This window comes from Capra hircus, chromosome 18 (genome assembly GCF_001704415.2).
Source record: "Capra hircus breed San Clemente chromosome 18, ASM170441v1, whole genome shotgun sequence".
In the NCBI taxonomy this organism is placed as follows: Eukaryota; Metazoa; Chordata; class Mammalia; order Artiodactyla; family Bovidae; genus Capra; species Capra hircus.
This window is the reverse complement of record NC_030825.1, coordinates 15,321,340-15,341,368: the sequence shown is the minus strand read 5'-3', so window position 1 is coordinate 15,341,368 and position 20,029 is coordinate 15,321,340. Positions and strand designations below refer to the sequence as shown.

The 20,029-nt window shown below is 61.9% G+C and overlaps 3 protein-coding genes across 7 annotated transcripts in view; 2 read left to right on the top strand and 1 right to left on the bottom strand.

Moving 5' to 3' along the window:
* The window catches only part of PIEZO1 (piezo type mechanosensitive ion channel component 1), a 56,793-nt gene extending 56,368 nt beyond the window's left edge, over window positions 1–425 (top strand). For all 3 annotated transcript variants that reach the window (XM_018061852.1, XM_018061851.1, XM_018061853.1), the window contains one exon: window positions 32–425. In XM_018061852.1, the coding sequence (XP_017917341.1) occupies window positions 32–281 (250 nt within the window). In that variant the 3' untranslated portion in view covers window positions 282–425. The remainder of the gene's footprint in view (window positions 1–31) is intronic.
* Window positions 63–19,897, bottom strand: CTU2 (cytosolic thiouridylase subunit 2). Of its 3 annotated transcripts, none has more exons than XR_001919437.1 (16): window positions 7,202–7,360; window positions 6,478–6,554; window positions 4,482–4,560; window positions 4,252–4,311; window positions 3,137–3,197; window positions 2,618–2,727; window positions 2,242–2,507; window positions 2,028–2,163; window positions 1,782–1,913; window positions 1,429–1,520; window positions 1,244–1,338; window positions 1,016–1,145; window positions 818–884; window positions 665–723; window positions 462–587; window positions 63–170 (listed from the first exon to the last, which is right to left on the bottom strand). XR_001919437.1 is itself a non-coding variant. In XM_018061854.1 (16 exons), exons 4-16 carry the CDS (start codon window positions 4,518–4,520, stop codon window positions 512–514), a joined length of 1,323 nt encoding a protein of 440 aa, XP_017917343.1. In that variant the 5' UTR covers window positions 4,521–4,560; window positions 6,478–6,554; window positions 18,136–18,308; window positions 19,669–19,897; the 3' UTR covers window positions 482–511. The 3 variants fall into 3 exon arrangements, 2 of the variants coding, with proteins under 2 accessions (XP_017917343.1, XP_017917344.1); XM_018061854.1 differs by lacking the exons at window positions 63–170; window positions 7,202–7,360 and adding exons at window positions 18,136–18,308; window positions 19,669–19,897 and having other exon boundaries at window positions 482–587; XM_018061855.1 differs by lacking the exons at window positions 63–170; window positions 4,482–4,560; window positions 6,478–6,554; window positions 7,202–7,360 and having other exon boundaries at window positions 482–587; window positions 2,832–3,197; window positions 4,252–4,308.
* On the top strand, window positions 7,430–15,571 carry RNF166 (ring finger protein 166). Its single transcript, XM_018061856.1, has 6 exons — window positions 7,430–7,686; window positions 11,702–11,858; window positions 13,134–13,246; window positions 13,609–13,723; window positions 13,809–13,916; window positions 14,587–15,571. The coding sequence occupies exons 1-6, from the start codon at window positions 7,532–7,534 to the stop codon at window positions 14,650–14,652; spliced, it is 714 nt and encodes a 237-aa protein (XP_017917345.1). The 5' UTR covers window positions 7,430–7,531; the 3' UTR covers window positions 14,653–15,571.

Genomic DNA, 20,029 nt, shown 5'->3' with positions numbered 1-20,029 from the left:
GAGGCTCACTTGCCCACCCACCTGCCCCCAGCATCATGGGGCTGTACGTGTCCATCGTGCTGGTCATCGGCAAGTTCGTGCGCGGCTTCTTCAGCGAGATCTCGCACTCCATCATGTTTGAGGAGCTGCCGTGCGTGGACCGCATCCTCAAGCTATGCCAGGACATCTTCCTGGTGCGGGAGACGCGGGAGCTGGAGCTGGAGGAGGAGCTCTACGCCAAGCTCATCTTCCTGTACCGCTCGCCCGAGACCATGATCAAGTGGACGCGCGACAAGGAATAGAGCCGCCACGGGTGGAGCCGAGGCCCCGGGCTGATGCTGCTGCCACAGGAAGCCGTGGCCCCCCGGCACAGGACTGCTGGCCCTTCCCGTTGTCCCCACCCCCACGCGTACTGTAGTTTTCTAATTAAAACGTTTTTATTTATACAAAGGGGCAATCACATGCTGCCTGCTCAGCCTTGCCTGCCTTCCGGCTCCCAGGGGTCTCCTGTCCCCGGCGCTGGTCCGCGAGCTCAGCTCTCGCTAGTCCTGGCCTCGTCTTCGCTGTCCCCCAGCAGGTACTCCTGGACCTCCTGCTCGGCTGTGGCCCTGGGGAACCGCATGGTAGGAACCGACACCCAGAAGGACCCCTCCTATGCTCCCGCCCCCAGCAGAACAGGCAGTACCTCTGGCTGCGGATCTGGGCCTCAGACAGGATATAGGGTGGCAAGAGCTCCAAGGAGGGCTGCAACAGAGAGTCAGCACGAGCGAGGGGCTGCATAGCACAAGGCTGGCCAGTGCCCACCTGTCCCTCACCCAGGAGAGAGATGGCCACTCACCAAGTCCTTCATGTTCACTCGGCAGCCGTAGCACAGCTGCTCCATGACCTGGGCCCGGGGGTCCTCCCTGCAGAGCACGCTGGCCTGAGCACCTGACCTGGCCCTCAGTGAGGACCCTAGGGCGCACCCACACTGTGCAACCCCAAGGTGCCGACCACAGCGGGGTGGGGGGCACGACAGGACGAGGCAGAGACTCACCCCCTGTAGCAGCCGGGGCCCCCACCCATTCCAGCACAGCAGCAGGGCCCGGCAGCCACCCCGGCCTGTGTGACAGGGGGCTGCATCTGGGGTAGATGTGAGGTCTGAGCCCCAAAAGCCGTGGCACTGTCTGCAAACAAAGAGGAGCTGAGGGGACCTCCAGGCCCGCAAAACCCCAAGAGCACTCACGGGTGCCCCACCCCAGCACCACGCAGGGTGAGGACAGACCAGCGGTGTCGACGTCCAGCGTGCACATGCAGAGCAGGCAGCGGGGGCCGGCGACACAGCCGTCCCTGGGGGCCTTGACCAGCTTCTCGCTTGTCCTAGGGGTGGGGACAGGGCTCTAAGACACTGCTGGCCGGGTGCTCTACCCTGCCAGTGCCCCCCCACCACCAGTACCTACACGCACCCACCTGTACACGGTGCTAACTGTGGAGGGGAACTGGGCCTGCAGTCTGAGGATGAAGGTCTCCATCAGCCGGTGGATGCTGGCCTTCTCGGGTGCCTAGGAGCAATGAGACAAGGGGGCAGCTGTGGGAGGGGCCCCACCTCAGAGAAGTGTGGACCCTGGGCTTCACAGCATTAGCCCTGAGAGTCTGCTGTGGAGCAAACCAGGCGCCCCACTTCTAGAGCGCCCCCACTGTTCAATCAGACACCCTGACAGAGCCCACCCTGCCCCTCGCCCCACCCCCACAAACCCCACTCCGGGAGTGCAGGGATGCCCCACACGGGCTCCACTGTGGCAAGGGGCGTGCACGCTGCCCACCTTGGTGTCCAGGGCCGGTGTGCAGACGGAGGGCACGGCAAACAGGCGGTTGTAGAAGGCAACCTCCTTCAGCGTGTGCTCACGCATGGGCCGTACCACCACCACGTCGCCATGTCGCTCGTCTGAGAAGCCCTGGGGCCGGTGAGGGGGATAGTGTTCCTCACTGTACTCGGCTGTTACTGCCCGCTGGGGGGTCCCAAGCTCTCCCCGCCTCCTGGGTGGCCCCTGGGCAGCTTGCAGGCGCACCGTGTCCCAGGCGAGGAAGGCCCCTCTCCCCAGCGCCAGGCTGGTCATGAGCTTGATGGCCAGGCGGGTGCAGCTGTCCCCCGTCATGACCTTGGAGTAGCCGTGGTTCCGGGCCACATGGAGAATCAAGTGGGTCCTGTGGATTGAGGCGGGAGGTCTCAGGAGCCCAGGGAGGCAGGCCCACAACTCGGGGGACAGGGCGAGGCGGACTCACCGCAGGGTCTGCAGAAGTTCCTCCTTGGCCGTGAGTGTCTTCACTGAGTCAAACAACCTGGACATTGCCTGGGTCTGGGCAGTCGTGGGTGGCCCAGCGGGGCTGTGGGGGTCCTGGGCGCAGTGCTGGCTCTGCCGCTCCACCCCATCGGCGCCCAGTGCGTGCTGCTGCTGCAGGAAGCTGTCCACGGCCGCCTTGTAGGCGCTCTCCGTCCCCAGTGGCTCCTGGGCAGAGCAGCGCAGCACGGAGGGTGGCAGGCTGAACACCTGTGGGAGGGCAGAGCCATGAGGCCCGCCCCAGGTGGGGGAAGCAGACTCGTGCCCCTCAGGCACCCAGTGCTCACCCCCAGGCCCTCGAACAGGGACAGCCTGCCCACCTCTTCCAAGGCCACAATGTGCCACGGGAAGCCAGTGGTCTGCAGGACCAGCTTCACCTCCGCCAGAGTTTTTGCTCTGTCCTCGGGGCTCTGGCCACAGGTGGCTCCCTCTGAGACCCGCAAGCAGAAAAAGAGAGTCAGGCTTAAAGAGATGCGGACAGTAGTCAGGACCAACAGCCCTGTGTCCCGGGGGCAGCAGTCTCTGAATGCTGACCTGTCTCCTCGGGGGGCATTTTCAGAGTGGCTGGTGAGTTCTCTGGGCATGGGGTGGAGGCCGGAAGGGCAGGTCCCCTAAGGCAATGAACTCGCCCTTCTCACTCAGTGCCCTGGACCCCGTGGTGGACACTCAGCAGACGTTCCTGCCCAACCCTGGACGGTCTGAGACTTAGGATGGCAGCAGTGCTGTCTGCCGAACACGCTCACTGTCTCCAGAGAAACGCCCCTAGGAGGACTTCCTGTGGGCACAGTGCCAGCAGTCAGCAGGCCCACCTGAACACTAGGGCCCAGGAGGAGACGTACCATCAACGTAGATAACCCCTGGCACGAAACGCAGCCTCTTGGCAGAATCTCGACTCAGGCCCTGGGGGGACGTGATAGGGCCTCAGCTCCAAAGTCAGAAGCCACCGGGCACTTTGCTGTAGAGACTCTGCTCCTTCCAGACCGAGGGCCCCCAGGAAAGGGCAGCAGTGCCCCTGTGCTGTGCTGGACTCCACGCAGGCCCACGGGGAGGAGGCACAGCCCAACGCGCTTCAAAGCGGCACTCCCTGGGGTACCTCTGTCCCCCTCCAAGCAAAACCCGCTCTCAAAGCCTGTCTGTGCCTCCTGGCAACACCTGAGAGGCCCCTGCCAAGCCCTTCAGACCACTCAGAGCAAGAAAAGACCATGACAGCAAGGCGTCTCTAGTCACGGGGGGAGCACCGCCTGGCGAGGGCGGGGAGGGGGGTGGTTTCACACCCTCTGGCCAGGTTGAGGGCACCCGGGAGGCAAGGGCAGAAAACCAAGCGCAGAAGTGCCGCCTCCAGGAAGCCCCAGCACAGGCCACACCACCACCCCTTAGAGTGCGTGCAGCGGTACAGGTATGTGCCACGCGGGCCAAGGCCTCCCAAGCACCCCAGGGCTATCAGGAGTCCCACTGCCTTCAGTGCCCACAGTGGGCCTGTGGATGGGCCAAAGCACAGCCCCCCTGCCCCTTGTCTCTCCACTGACAACCCCCGAGACCTCCGAGCCCCACCTTAAACTGCTCAAGGAAGCCACCCTGACCCCCTGAGCCCTTAGGTCCCTGGGGCACCTGCTCTTGCTTTTTTACTGTCTTGTTCCAGACACCCTCCCTGGACCAGGAGAATGCCCCTGGACGCCTCGAGGGGCGCTTTGTCCTGGTGCCACCCTGGTGCCTGGTGCTGTCCAGCAACACATGTCTGCATTCGAGCAAAGGGACAGGGCACTAAACCCGGACATGGCTGGGCACTCCCTACACCACTCCAGGGCCAGCGTCCACGTGCCCACATCTAAGAGCCCTGAGCATCCTGGCTGGGAAGGGGACCTTTCTCTCCAGCCCCAAGCAAGAGTCCCTTGGTGCTAGCCCCCCAACACTGGATCCTGGCTAGGCGTGGCAGGAGGATGGTGTGGAGACATACCTCAAGGACCTGCCAGACCATGGAGCTGGACGAAGGCCCCCCAGACCACGCCAAGAGCACCTGAGGAAGAAGGAACATCACTGGAGGCACTGCACCTCCAACAAGGCCCACCCTCCACCCACGGATGTCTCCGGATGTGAGTCCCCCAGGAGTCTGGGTGTGCGCCCATGGGAGGGGCTGGCACGATGCGGCTGGGACAGGCCGCCTGCGAGGGGGGTGCCACACCCTACCTTCTCTCCTGGGAAGATCAGCCTGTTCTTCCCCAGCATGGCCCTGAACTTGTGGACGTACAACGCCTTGAAACAGTCCCTGCAACACAGACACTAGGAGCTGCAGCAACACAGCCCAGGCCACCCACCAACACTTCACAGGCTGACAGCCTGAGAGTCCACCAGGTTACATTTTCTTCTAGCAACTTCCACCCTTAAAGCAATGTCTTGACATTAAAAGCTGCACCCAAAGATGGGTGAAGGTAGAAACAAAAAAAAAAAAAAAAGGAAGAAAAGAAAGGAAAAAGGAAGAGAAAGACACAGAAAGGAAGAAGAGGAAAGAAGGGAGGAAAGAGAAGAAAGAAGAGAGAGAAGCAGAGAGAAAGCAAGCTCCCTCCCCAGCAACCCAGCAGGCAGGCAGGTGGAGCAGAGGGGCCCGAGCAGAGGGATCTGAGCGGAGGGGAGCAGCGCTGCCCCAAACAGCGGCCAAGCCTGGGGCTGTGCCCCCGCAGCATTTCCTTCTTGCTGGTCAGATGATCTAGTGTCACAACGGTCCCCAACACAGAACAGGCCCTGCTTATGAAGAGCTGACCAAACACCCTGTGGAGGCTTTGTGGACAGTAACTCAACAGCAGAACACCTGAGGCTCCAGGGACCCCAAGGGATCCGCCACGGGGTGGCTCCTGGAAGGTCAGGACCCGGGAGGTTCCTTGGGCAGACACGGATGCTCACAGTGGCAGAGAGGACCCTGCAGCTGCCACAGCCGTGCCCCCTGAAGCACCATGAGGCCCTGGAAACCACGCTCTCCCTCTGGTTAGGTGAGGCAAGGGCTTCCTACATGCTGACCTTCTCTACCAATGAGGAACTTGCTCAAAACCCAGACTGCCAAAATCTGCAACCTGGAAGATCAGCCTATCACCTCTTTCCAGACTAAGCAAGCAGGGGAGGGGAGCCCTGGGCCCAGAAGGAGTCGCTGTGGCCTCTCTCCTCCTCATCGGAGAGTTCTCCAAGCAGCATCTCCAAGAGGCTCTTATGTGGTTAAAGCAGTGACTTTCATATCTAAAACGTATTTCCTGACAGCACACAGCAAATCTACTCGGCCCTGCAAAAATGGGCAACTGTGAGAAAGTTTGGGAGAAAACAACTTATTCCATCCCTTTGGCTTCTTTTTCAGAAACTTAGTAAGTAGAGTCTGATACTTCGGGAGACCAATTAAAAAATGTGAGCTGGTCAAATAATTCAGCATGTTTGCCATGCACATCACATCACCTGAATTTCATAAAGCAGGTGACGAGCCTGACCCCTGTGGACCTATGGACCCTGTGAACATGACCAGACACTGAAAGTTATGACTCACGGCCATGTGACAGGGCCACAGACAGCTTCAGATCAGACGGAGCATGCTAGGCCTCGCTGGGAGCAGCCCCTGCTCCTGTCCAGAGGTCCCCCCGCAGATTGCCCCTGGTGGTCCAGTGGCTAAGAGTCTGTGCTCCCAGTGCAGGGGCCTGGGGTCCATCCCTGGTCAAGAAACTAGATCCCACATGCCTCAACTAAGACCTGATGGAGCCAAATAAATAAAAAATCTCCAAAGATGCCCCCACAGCTCGGGGAGAGAGGGATGAAAGGGGGGGTTCTGACCTCCCAGCTGTGGGGGCATCTTTGGAGATTTTTTTGTTTATTTGGCTCCATCAGGTCTTAGTTGAGGAAAGCTGCCCCTGAATATGTTCCAGCTGCCCTGAGGAGCTCTTCTCGCCTGCACCACACTCTTCTTCACCTTCGCTCCCAACTCTCTCTGTAAGTGCCACCCGGACCTTCCTGCCACCTAATGCATGCCTGGATGATGGGAGAACGGCACTCACACAAGAACCGACATCCATAGCCATACACACACACTCACCCACCCCTGGACATTAGGAGTAAAGTGCTTTCAAAAGAAAGAAATAAAGCCGCAGAAATGGAGGCAGTCCTGGTTACTGAGACTGTGTGTGCCGGGTCACCTCCCACCTCCAGGCCTCACCTGCAGAAGGCGTCTCCAGCCCGGATCACCACCACAGGCAGGCCTTCCTTGCACTTCACACACTTCTGTCCCGGGTTCTGAGGCATTGGGAGAAGAGAGACCAGGACACTGATTACATGCGCTCAGGGGCTTCCGGGAGGCGGCAGCCGGTTTCTCATCCCAAGCTGTTGTACCAGAGAGGCCATGGTGGGGCTGGGGAGGGAGAGGAAGGAGCCTGCACCTCACAGACCGGACCTTGTATCTTCTCCAGACTACCCCTCTGAGGAAATACCAGAGCCCTAAGGGGATTTCAGTTCTTCAAAGCCAGCTCAGTTAGCTCTGTCTCAGGGCTGGCACGAGAAGAGAGACAGCTAGTTCTGGGAGACGCTGGAGGGGAGAACTGGAACCAGAGTGCAGAAGCGGCCTGCAGGTCGACTTTCCTCGCCAAGTAAGGACAGCTTGGTCAGAGGCGGAACAATTCCACTGGCTACAAAAATTAGAGGTGCGAGCGCGCCAAGTGTTCACCACGGGCTTGCCAGGCACTCCCCGGATGCTGAGGAGCGAGGTCCACCCCACACCAGAGATTCCTGGACTCCCAGGACCCGCCCTGGGCAGTCTGAGGGCTTCCCGGAACGTGGCCCCCGAGACTGAGCGCAAAGCGCGTACGGGCTGGCCCTCGGGGCAGGGCTCGCCCCCTGCTGGAGGATCGGAAAGGAAGCGGCGGGTGCAGCTGCCCAACTTTTACCCAAGCCGTGGCGGCGGTGACCCCTTGGGGGCGGACTCCCGGTACTCCTCAGACATCTCGCACATGGCTGCGCCGTGTCGCTTAGCAGACAGCTTCGACGGCAGAGGCGGGGCGCATTCTGATACGTCACCTACGCGCCAGCGCGAGGGGCGGCCGCTCCCTATGACGTCAACACGACGCCGGCGCAGCCGTGACGCTCGAACCGGGGGCGGGCGCTCCTTGTGACGTCAACTTGGCGCCGGCGCGGCCGTGACGCGCAGGCCGAGCCGGGACAGGGGCGGCGGCGGCGGCGGCGGCAGCGGCGGCGGCGGCGGCGGGCCGGGCCCCGGGATGGCGATGTTCCGCAGCCTGGTGGGCTCGGCTCAGCAGCGACAGCCGCCGGGCGGGCCCGCTGGCGGCGACAGCGCCCTGGAGGCGCAGTACAGCTGCCCCATCTGCCTGGAAGTCTACCACCGGCCCGTGGCCATCGGCAGCTGCGGCCACACGTGAGTGCGCTGGCCTCCGGGAGGCCGCGGGGTCGGGCGCCGCCCCGGGGAGGTCTGAGGCCACCCCAGCGCAGTCCCAGCACGCGAGGACTTGGGGGGCGAGGGGCTCCACGCGCAGCGCCGTTTCTGCCCTCTGGGTACGTCCATCCGCCTCAGCCCAGCGTCCTGCCCGCTCGCCCCGGGCGCTCGACCCCGATCACCCGGTCGGCAGACAGGGCCGACCTGCAGCTCTGCCCGGTCTCGTGTGCCAGGAGCCGCTGACGGCCTCGGCGGGCCTCCCTGGGAACTCAAAGGGCAGCGGGCGCGACCTCTGTGCCGGGCGCGACCTCTGTGCCGGTCGCCTTCCATCTGGTCTAGTGGAGACTGGGGTGGGCAATTGTAAATAAATGCTTTGTGGCTTTTGCTGTCAACTATTTTTTGGATCCGCTGTCAGCTTGTCGTGACTGCAGAGGAGAGGAGTTCCCTAAAGTTTGAACAAAGGCTTTCTTGGAGTCTGGTGCTGTTTTGTTTTGATGGAGAACTTGGGTCACCATGGGTCACTGAGCAGCCAGGCAGGCTGGCCCTCGGTGGACCAGATGCCACACACCTTGCTAGGGTTTCAAGCTGCTCCTGGGCCAGTTGTTTCAGGAACACAAACCTGAGGATGTGGCTCTTCTCCCAGCAGAGAGCTGCACTCATGTCTTCTGGGAGCTGCCAGCCTGGTTGGAAGGGGCTGAGATCAGAGTGTATGGTCTCCAACTCTCCAGAAGGCTGAATAACACAGCTCTTGAGTGAAATTAGCAGGGTGGGAGAGGGGACAGGAGGGCTTAGCTGCCCACAGAGTTGCTGAGGAGGTGGGGCCGAGGTGCACCCAGGATAGTAGGAGGCCCCAGAACATTTTGCAAAGGCAGCTGGCCTAGGAGGTTCTTGACGCAAAGAGGGAACTGGAACTGCTAGGTGTGTGCTGTGTATCCTCAGGCTGCAGGAGTGTCAGGAGTCGGAGCGCCTTCAGGCACACACAGTGCAGGCAGCACAGACACCCACCTGCGCACCCTGGGAAAGCGCTGCTGACTAGTCCTGAAGGCGCTGGCCTCACTTTTTCATGCTGTCTGTGACATTTTGGCAGGGCAGCCTTTGAACAGCACCTCTCTCGTCAACACGCACCAGTGGGTGTTGTCACAGTGTGTTCAGCTTCTTCCAGCCAATCATTGAGAGAGCTGCAGAGCCTGTCTTGGGGCCCAATTTTAGAAAGCCTTTCCTGGGCTTAGGATTTCTATCAACACTCACCGAGCCCTAGACACAAGCCTTTTTTCCCAAATAAATCTTTTTAGAATACAGAACTACACAAACTGCTGTGATAGCATATTCTTTTATAACCTCTCCCCACACTTTTCTTGGCAGAATCAGACCCCTCTGCTCCTGTTTCTGAGGCTGGTCCTGCAGCAGCCTCTTCTTCAGCTTCTGCCTTGGAGATATTTTCTTCCTGACCCTACTGCTGATGTAAATCTCCTGGCTGGTTATCTCTGCTGCCTACTTTCTATAAGTTTTCTTTTCCGATGTTTTGAAGGCGTGTGTGCAAACAAACAGGAGAAGGCAATGGCACCCCACTCCAGTACTCTGGCCTGGAAAATCCCATGGACGGAGGAGCCTGGTGGGCTGCAGTCCATGGGGTTTCAAAGAGTTGGACACGACTGAGCGACTTCACTTTCATGCATTGGAGAAGGAAATGGCAACCCACTCCAGTGTTCTTGCCTGGAAAATCCCATGGACAGAGGAGCCTGGTGGGCTGCCGTCTATGGGGTCACACAGAGTCGGACACGACTGAAGCGACTTAGCCACAGCACAAACGAACACGAAAGATTTAAAGACACCCCTTTCCTTTTAAAAAGTCTGCTGGTGGTCTGGTTATCTGCCTCACTCCACAGCTACCTGACTAAGCAGTTTCCTTCACAAAATAGGTTTTCTGGAGGTGACAGCAGCCCTGCCTGGGCCTGGACTCCTGCTCCAGCACCCGACAGAAGGGGACAGGTCACAGGGAGGGCTTTCCAGCAGGAGCCCAGAGGCAAGGGGGCTCCTTGGTGGAGACGGTGGAAGCGCTCCCAGGAAGTCCCCAGAGGAAGCCAGTCATCTGCCACGCTCAGGGGATGCCCTGGGCAGTAAGCTGCACCTGGAACCAGAAACCACCTGGCTGCTCCTGACACTCTGACAAGGCCTCCCCTAGTGCCGTGTATTTGGGCCAAGTTCTGCCTGGGCTGCCCCCAGCCACTGTGCCTCTTCTGTCCATCCGCCCTCTCTGGTCAGTGCCATCACACTGTCTCCCGCCTAAGCGTCCCCACGTGCAGTCTGTTAACGAACAGAAGTTGTAGAAACACTGGCACACTCATGCATAAGGAGATGCGGAGGGAATGTTGGTAATAGACATTTTCTGAGTCCTCCCTGCTTGCAGAGGCCTGGGAGATAGGTGCTGTTACTCTTCCAGCACAAGGAAAAGGAGATCGGGGCAGCCAAGGGCAATCCCCAGGTGTTCAGCAAAGCCAAGGCTGGAGCTCAGGCTGCTGGGCCAAGCCGGCCTCTCACCCCTGTCACTGAGGCACCTCCTGTGGCCACAGCCCCCAGCACCCGTGGGCCAGTGCCTGCAAACACCCGGAACTGCCGAGCATTTACCAGCCTGGCGCGGGCTTCTCTGCTGAGTTCGCAAGGCCTCTGTCCACAGGCTCAGTGGCCTGAGAGGCTTGGGTCCCAGGCAGCTCCCCTGGTCTGTGCAGGGGTGACCAGTGGGGACAGCACTGGAGTGATGGGTCCACGCAGAAGAGGCTCCAGCCAGCTGACGGGCCACAGGCCTCCGTGCACCTGCAAGGGCAGGGGCCATGCTGCACCTCATTCTGCCCCCGGCTCCTTAGGGAGTAAGACAGGAGCTGGCAGTGTGGTGGGCGGGTCAGGCAGGGCTCGTCCTCCTTCTGGAACCGCAGCTTCCCTGCCTCCCCTCCCCACCAGGCGCCCCTCTCCTGACCCAAGGCCCGTTTGTCCTGAGTACACCCTCAGCCTGGCACTCTGCAAGCTTCCTCCATCTCCTTGTGGCTCAGGGGACACATCCCTCACTGAAATCACACAGGTGGCTGCATGGGAGCCAGCATGCAGGAGAAGGGCCTCTGGATCGCCTCAGGTGCCTCTTCCTGAGAAGAGGTGAAAGTCTGAGGCGGAAGGATGGGGACCCTGCACTCTGCTGGGCCATCTGTGCCCCCAGAAATGCCCGCAGCCCCCTTTCTCACAGGGCTGAGCCTGTGGGCTGTGGACGAGGCTCCAGTCTCTGCTGAGCAGACCCCTTGGCACTTCCTACAAGGCCAGACCAAGCTGGTCCTGAGATCAGGCTCTCGGTCCCTCTTGTGCCCCAGCTGAGAATGTGTGACCTGCGGCGTGTGCTCTTCCGCAGCACAGAGCTGGTTGTGAACACGAACTGCTGTGGCCAAGCACCTGAGGGTGCAGGACACAGCACCTCCAGAGACATGGATAAGAGGTCAGAGCCGAGAGGAGCCTGAGCACCTGGGCACAGCCCCTCTGCCACCCTGCCTCTGCTCAGGCCGGGCCCGAGGCCTGCTTGCCTAGGGACAGGGCATGTCCCAAGACTGGTGACGCTCCCTGGCCAGCCTTGGCCCTGCTCCTTCTAGTGAGTGCTGGGCTCTGGGGCCCTGTGGTTTCCTCTCAGCACTGGGGGTTAGTGATTTTACCCTCAGACTTAGTGGGTGGAGGGCCTCCTGGGTCTCCCACGCTGTCCTGGAGCCACCGAGGTGTTGTCGTCACCCGTGGCAGTGAGATGGGCAGGGTGGGCCCTGGCCCTCCCACAACCAGCGCTCTTGCTGGGACAAAGTCTAGGGGCCAGCACAGGACAGGGGGTCACGGCTGCAGCTCAGGAGCCCATGATGGGGCAGGGACAGGGTCATCTTTCAGCCAGACAGTGCCCACCCCACCCGCAGGCCCCGCACAGAAGCACCTGCTGACGTAGGGGCTCACAGCCCTCAGGCCCATGTCCCCCCTGCAGGTTCTGTGGGGAGTGCCTCCAGCCCTGCCTGCAGGTGCCGTCCCCTCTGTGCCCGCTGTGCCGCCTGCCCTTTGACCCCAAGAAGGTGGACAAGGCTGCCCACGTGGAGAAGCAGCTCGCGTCCTACAAGGCACCCTGCCGAGGCTGCAGTAAGAAGGTACTGGCTGGGCTCCTGGAGGGTGCATCAGGGAACCAGGCGCAGGCCACCCCCCAGTCCTGTTGAGCAACCTGCCATTCCGCTCACTTCCTGAGCGTGGCCCAGTCTCTGGGCTGTGGCCGATGCAGGGACGGGGGCTGAGCTGAGCCCACCCTAGACACAGCCTAACACTCCAGTGACCCTCGCGCTGCAGGTGGTGACTGAGGCAGGCCCAGGCCCACTGTCCCTCCAGCACCTGAGCCCCCCAGCCCGCCCAACACCTGCTGTTCCTGCAGGCAGGCACACCACCTCTCAAGGGACCCAGCCTGGAAGCAGAACATGCAGTGAGGTTTTCAGATTCTGCCATTGCTCAGGTTAACGGGTTAACTCTCCTGAGTTATCACAGTAGGAAGCGGCCCTGGTTGCTCTGTCTCCAGGGTCAAAGGTCTGAATGTCCAGGGGCCTCTTTCGGGCTCGCGTGCCCCTCCCTCCCAGCCCAAGAGCAGAGTGAGGTGCCCTAGCTCGGTCTGTGTCATGGTTCTTTCCACGCGGCAGGCCTCACGCAGTGTCCCCAGCCCTGGGCAGAGGAGGGCCAGGCCGGTGTCAGGAGGCCCACCCTCTGTACCCCAGGCTCTGGGTGGGCACTCCTGGAGGTTCCTGTTTGTGCCACCTGGGAGGGCTGCCCGGGCCTCTTTCTTCTGCTCATTCCTGCCTGCCCCGGGCAGCCAGCGCGCTTCTGCCCTGCCCTGTTGAGCTGGTTCTGCCTCTGGCTGGAGCGGGCAACCTGGTAATCACGAAGGCTGTGTCACGTTAGTTTTTCTGTTTCTTAGTAACGAATTCTCAGCACATCTGACTGCCTAGAATTTTGTCTGCTGGCTCCCATTAAGAGGGGTGACTTTTCACAAATAAACACCCTCCCCTGGGACTTCCCTGGTGGTCCAGTGGCTAAGACTCCACGCTCCCAACGCAGGGGGCCCAGGTTCGGCCCCTGGTCAGGAAACTAGATCCGACAAGGCTCAGCTAAAGATCCCAAGTGGGGCAACTAAGACCCAGAGCAGCCAAATCAATCAATCAGTTAAACAAACAACCCTCCCATGTCCCCCAGCTCCCCAGGGGCCCCGTCAGGGCCCCTCCTGCCCCCTGCATGACCACAGTGTGTGCTGTGAGCGCCTGCTTCTGGGTACGGCTCTGCAGCCCTGGGTGCATCAGCCTCCTTCTCCAGCCAGGGTGCTGGCCGGGGTGTCAGGAGCCAGGGGCTCAGCCCCCATCCCCTGACCCTGCCCTCTGTCTTCCCAGGTGACGCTGGCCAAGATGAGAGTGCATGTGTCCTCCTGCGTGAAGGTCCAGGAGCAGATGGCCAACTGTCCCAAGTTTGTCCCTGTGGTGCCCACGTCCCAGCCCATCCCCAGGTAGGCCCCACGCAGGTCATCCTCTGGGGCAGTTTCTGGCCTGCGTCACAGGGTGGGCAGTGTGGGCAGTGTGGCTCCACCCTGAGGAGCTGCGAAGGGCCTCAACCCCTGCAGGTGGGGACCCAGGAGGGCCCGGCCCGGCCCACCTGTCACCCCTCAGTGGGAGCACAGTCCTTAGGCTGGGGCCAGACAGACACCACTCTGGGCGGGCAGCCACGTCGAGGAAGGAGAGACTGGGAGGTCCTGGTGGAATGTGCAGAGGGCAGAGGCTCCACGACAGCAGGGCCCACAGTGCGGGGAGGGCGAGCCGGCTGAGCCGTAGGAAGGGGGGCAGCGCCACTCACCCCCCGCCCCTGCCCCAGCGCCGTCCCCAACAGGTCCACCTTCGCTTGCCCTTACTGTGGCGCCCGCAACCTGGACCAGCAGGAGCTGGTGAAGCACTGCGTGGACAACCACCGCAGCGACCCCAACCGCGTGGTGAGCCTGCCCACCCCCGGGACCCTGCTCCCCACGCGCACGGCCTCCCAGGCCCCGTGGGCTCACCGCCCCCTCTCTGTCCCAGGTGTGCCCCATCTGCTCGGCCATGCCCTGGGGCGATCCCAGCTACAAGAGCGCCAACTTCCTGCAGCACCTGCTCCACAGGCACAAGTTCTCCTACGACACTTTCGTGGTGGGTGACCCGCCTGGCCCCGCCCCGCCGCCGGTGCTGGTGGTGGGCGGGTTTGCAGGCCACCAGAGGCCCAGGGGTCTGGGCTGTGCAGTGGGCCCCTCACCCATGGGCCAACCAGCTCTCCTCACTCGGGGTGCCTCTAGGGGAGGTGCCATCGCAGGGGTACCGTCTCCCCGGTTTTGCACTGAGGCCTGGGGACAGACCTTCCTTGGGGACGGGCCCCTCCAGTGCCCACTGGGAAAGAGCCACATCCCGCCTGCAGACGCTCGCCTCCTGGTGCACCCCCAGGCCTGCTCTTCCCGTCCCCTGCCAGCCTGCAGGCACCCGGCCTTGTAGGCTCCCGCCTCCGCTCCGCCCGCACCTGGTCCTGATGGTAGAAACACAGGAGTGCTGGCTTCCCCCACTCCACCGTCCTTGAATCTGGGGGGGGAAGGACAGCTCTTATTCCTCACAGCCACCGCACACAGTCTGTCCAGCCCTCCGTCACTGGGCGCGGTGTCCTCAGGGCAGCCAGACCATCCCCCACTAGTTGCCACGAGGTGCCCAGGACCCATGACTGTGAGGCTGAACAGCGGCAGGGCGGGGGGCTGCACGCCGGTCTGCTGGGGTGGCGAGCGGGGGTGGCCCTGAGAGGCCACGGCGCCCCGCCCAGCTCCGCCCCGTCTTCCAGGACTACAGCATCGACGAGGAGGCCGCCTTCCAGGCCGCCCTGGCCCTGTCTCTCTCCGAGAACTGACAGTGCCACCACCGGCTGAGCCTTCCCGCCTCCAAGGACAGAGCCCGCCAGCTCCTGTGCCCAGACCCGCCTGGGAAGGCGCCTCGAGGGCTGGGCAGAACCTCATCGCTGCCAGAGGAGAGGCCGCGTCCCCACCACCTGCGCTCCTGCTGAGCGCCGCTGGCTCCTCGGTGCTCGGGCTGAGCACGTGGCCTCGCGGGGCGGCGAGTGCGGCCCCTGTCCGTGTCTCAAAGCCATGCTGTCCTCCCTGCAGAGAGGACCCTTCAGGCCCCGCCACCCAGCAGGGATGCGCAGGGGCCCGGCCCAGCACCTAGCAACGCTTCCCCCTCGCGCGCTCGGTACTGGCTTTTGTGATACCTAGAGGTTCCGCACTTTTCTATGTTATCCGGTGTGATGACCTTTTCACGTTTTCTAGAGCAAAGACAAAGCAGTTACCCTTCATATTGCAATATCTGTGTTTGACTAGGAACAATAGTATTTTTATGGAACATTTACAAAATTATATTTTTTAAAAAAAATCAAAAATGAACGGTTGTGGGATAGGTGGGGGAAGGAAGGGAGAGACAGGACAATGGCTGTGTGTGGGGACCAAGGTGACCACATCCCCAGGCCACCTCGCCTTTCCCCAGGCCCCCTGTGATCAGCCAGAAGAAATCCCAGTGTCTGGCCACTTGTGGAGGCAGCCGGGTCTGCTCCTGGCCTCCCGCCTGGGTCCTGGCCTCAGCCCCGCTGTCACTGTTCTGAAGCTGACAGCCTCCTGGCCCAGGCAGGGCCACCCCCAAGGGTGGCAGAAGGCAGGGGCCGGGGCAGTGGCTGGTCAGGCCAGAAAATGCTCACTGGCACCTTCGTTTGGTTCCTGGCGTAAATTATTGCTGTCTTAAAAAAAAAAATTTAAATAAAACATTTCAAAGCATCTCAAGCGGCCTGACCAGTGCATTTCTTTCAGCAAATATTAACAGCAGAGGGCTGGAGTGGGGTCAGGAGGCCGTCCTCTGCTGCAGGCCTGCGGTCGTGTGTCCTTCCCCAAGGAGTTCCACCTTTGAGACTCCCACAGCCTCCCCAGGCAGCCTGCCAGGCTGTGCCCTCAGCATGCGCCCTCACTGCAGCCCAGGAGCCAGCCCTCCTCTCAGACATCCATCCAGGGACAGTGGTCTCAGACCAACATAAATACCAGGACCCCCCTGCTGTTTCCAAGTCACCACGGGCCTTTAAAACACGATGAGCACCCCGTGTGGTCAGGGTCCTGGTGCGCTGCCGAGCTGTCCCTGCCTGCCTCCCCTAGCTGTGCCCTGGACCCTGCCCCTCAGGAGAAGGTGAGGCTCCCGCTGACCGTGGCAGGGCAGACAAGCAGAGGCGTCCATGAGAGGACTGTCCTGCCTGGGGCACAGCCAGCCTATAGAAAGCCTTCCTCAGGAGCCACCAGCACCCCGCCCCCAACCGACCACCCTCTGACCCCACTGGCCACAGACGCCACCTGCCAGCCTGTCCTTCCTGCTGCCTTCCAGATGAGGCCGTGACGTGATCCCAGGGCCACCCAGGCCCAGCCTCAGCTTCCCCGGGGCTGGCGGGAAAGGAAGCGTGTGGCTGAAGTGCCCCTCCTGCAGGAGGCTGAGGGGCTGGGATTCAGGCCCCCGTGCGCAGCAGGGGAGCCTCAAGGTGGCCCTGGCCAGTCCCCCGGGGCCTGGAGCCAGCGGGGGCAGCGCAAGGACCACCCAGCTCCAGAAGCCAGGTGCAGACGCTGCCCCGTGTCCTCCCCCCACCAGCCTAGCGCCTCACTCCGCCACGACCCTCCCCTGCCCCCGGCAGTCGTCAATCCTGACCCCCCGGGGCTGGCCACCCTGCCCCCATCTAGGACCTTCGCTTCCTCCCCCCCACCACCCCAGAGCTGCCAGCACGTTGTATCCAGGACACGTGTGGTTCTGGGGTCATTGGGCCCATGTCCCAGCCCCAGTTCAGCCTCCAGCCCTGGGAGCAGGGCTGGCGGCAACTACGTTCTCCCCTCCTGGACACAGCCAGGCTGGTCAGCCACAGGTCCTGACCTCACAGTGCCCTCGAGGAGGCAACACCCGGGTGTCTGTCCCCGAGTCTCGCCCTGTAGAGACCTCAGCACCCACCATGTCAGGACACGACCAAGGGCTCCTGGCCACCGCAGGCTGGCAGTCCCCGGGGGTGACGCCCAGGCTGCAGCGCCTCCTTCTAGACTCTCTGACATACCTGAGCACCGTGCGTCTGCCCACGAAACATACTCCCTGGAAGGAGCCTTGAACTCCCTCACGATAAGGCAGCGCAGACTGACAGGCCCAAAGACACCTCCACACGGTGGGCCTGAGAACACATCCCCAGCAGCGTGTGATCAGCACCAGCCGGCAGCAAGCTTTCGCACCCAGAACCCATGCTGAGCCCTGTTCTCTGGCCCAGCCAGCTGCCAGGGCTGGGACCCCACCAGGAGGAGCAGCCCTCACAATCACAGAGAAGAGAGCCGCGCCCCGTGGCCCTCAGGCCTCTCCCACAAGCCGCCGGGAACGAGGGCCCAGACGGGGAAGGGGCTCTAAGAGGGTGCCGTGGGGCCCAGAGTTGGGAATTCGGCTGTGCACCAGCAGACACTCCCCTGCAAACCCCGGCCCACCTGCAGAAGCCCGACCGCAGTGACACCCGGCACAGCTCCTGCAGCATCACTCGTGTGCACGCCAGAGTGCAGGCCTGCACACACCCGAGCACTGCATGCACACGTGTGCAGCCCTCCTCAGCCCCGCATCACCTGCGAGGCTCAGTGCCTGGTGACACACCCGCTGGGGGTCACAGCTGTGGGTGAAGGCCAGGGTCCCCTCCCAGAAACCCCGTGTCACGCAGCATGTGAGCCCCTCCCCCCATTTAAGAACCAGCCCTCTAGAGGGGTCCTGCAGCTGTCAGCAGCTGTGAGCCCCTTCTGGGGGTGACCACACACACGCTGGCCACCAGCCTGAGCCAGAGCACTGGGTCCGTGACTTTGGCAGGCCACGAGGATGCTCCAAGGCAGGCTGTCACAGCCACGCCCTCATGACAAATACACCACACACCGACACAGGGGCCACGCCACCAGGGCAAGTGCCCCGAGTCCTGGGATAGCCGAGCCCCAGCTGCAAGGCCAGGTTCTGAGTGCCATTCTGAGCCCCAGAGCCAGGCCCACTGCGGGGCCAGGTCCCTTCACCCAGGTGTCCCCGGGGACAGGCATGCCTGGACCACACCTGACACTTTTCCATCTAATCTGACAGGTACTGCTAACCCCCAACCACAGACCCAACCTCGCCCAGGCGCTGTGGGGGAGGGCGAGAGCATCCCACCTCTCCAGCCCTTGGCTGCATCTAACAGGGATGGGCTTTAAATCCAGGCTTAACAGAATACAGGTGCACAAGCCCAGAACCACATTGTAAAGCACAGAAAAGAACAAAACATACCTGTAAAAGAAAGAGAACACCAGTGTAGGAGGAACTGTAACAATCTTACCTGGGCTCTGCTGGCTCAGTGTCTGATAGAGGCAAGCGGGCGTGTGGCCACAAGCAGACATCACCAAGTGTCAAGGGCAGACCCTGGGGTCCCTGCAGGTCCTGCTCTGACGGGGAGCACCATTCCAGGAGGCCAGGGGGAGTGGGCTTCTGACAGCGCAGCATGGGGCCTAGCTGCAAGGCAAGGTAGTCATACTGAAGACAGACGACACAGAGCAGGGTGAGGGGGCACTGCCACCGACCTCCCAGGGCTGCACGGGTGTGAGCAGGGGTTTTCCTGCTCACGTGGGTTTTCCTCTGTGAGTCCTACTCCAGCCTGGCCCAGACACAACTCTGTGAGTCATAGCCGAACAGGGAGTCTGTGTGACCACAGGAGGGCAGTTCTGAGCAGTACGCAGGGACCTCAAACTTCCCTTTGGGTCACTGCTCATGGCAGCCCTCGGAAAGGAGCACCCCACCCCAGAGGTGATCTAGGGTCCTCAAAATCCCTGGGGTGTTTCCTGGGTGAGATCAGCTGGTTCTCCATGGGAGTGTGCCAGTCCCTCTGGAGACCAAGGTCAACCTGGGGCGGCCACACAGTGGTTTACTGGGCAAGGAAGGACAGTGTGAGTGCAGGGCTGGCTCGGGGATCTGCAAGTGTTATCTACGTCTGGGAAGACGAAAAGGAAGGGAAGGTACACATGGAAAGCTTGAGGCCACAGGAGAAACACACAAGCAGAAGGCAGCCACATGTTCTCCGAAATGCATGTGAGTGGCAACCGGTGGTAAGCCAGGTGATGGGAGAGACAGGCATCTTCTCCCATCTGTGCCCCACCTGTCTGTTCAACCAAGCAACAGACACCCTGAATGAGGCTGGAAGTGCCGGCCCGGTCCCGGTCCCTCTGCTGCCTACTTCAGCATTTTCTTTTCTGCAAAACTGAAGGCATACAAGACCCGGCGTGACTCAGGCCTCCCTCCCCACGTCTCTCTGAGGCTCCTCGGTGGGCTCTTCACCACCTCCACTCACCCCCAGGCTCCTGGCTGGCAAAGCACTCGGCTGCACATGGTGCCTGCGCCTCTCAAGGCAAGCCTGCTGCACAGCCAGGGAAGGGCCTAGCGGTTCTCAGGGGCCTGGCAGTGTGTTCCTCCACCCCTGCCAGAGAGGGACCCTTGAACTCATAAAATGTCCACATCAGAAGGTACCAGACATGCAGGCATGGCCATCTTTTGGTGGCACTGAAAACTCCAAAAGACACAGAAGTTGAGGCTGTCTGGGTCTCACAGACTAGGCTGCGGCAGCGGGTGCAGGCACTGCCCTCTCACTCCACTTCCCACAACTGCCTGTCTGAACCCTCGGAACTCCGGAATGTCAGGTGGTGTCCTTTCTCCCACCAAATGAGCTTTCTGGAGCCAACTGCCAAAGTACTGTCTCTTTTGGGTCCCCTCCCACTGGGAGAGGGCCGCTCTCCCCGAGGCCGGTCGAGCCCCTGGTCACCACTCTAGCGGGTCAGCAGGGTCAGCTCTGGAGTTCAGGGCTGGCGCTCATCAAACCTACCTTTGCGGGTTTGCGCAGGAGGCGGAGCGGGCTTGTAACTGGCTGGAGCAGGTTCTCTGAAGCTAGACTCTGTTTAAGCTCGAACCACAGGGTGGACTGAGCCCAGCTCGGCTTTTGCCCAGCCCTGACCTCCGCCCTTCAGTCCACGGCGAGTGGGCGCGCCAGGTCTCGGGGTCGGCATGACTCATGGCGCGCGCCAGGGAAGTCCCGTGGGCTGGACACGCAGCCACGCGCTCCCTCCCCCGCGGCCCGCGCACCTGTCCTGGGCGTGGCCCGCGGCCCCGCCCCCGCCTCCGCCCCGGCCCTGCCGCGCCGCGCGCTGGTTGGCCGAGGCGGCGCGCTATGCTAATAACCTGACCCT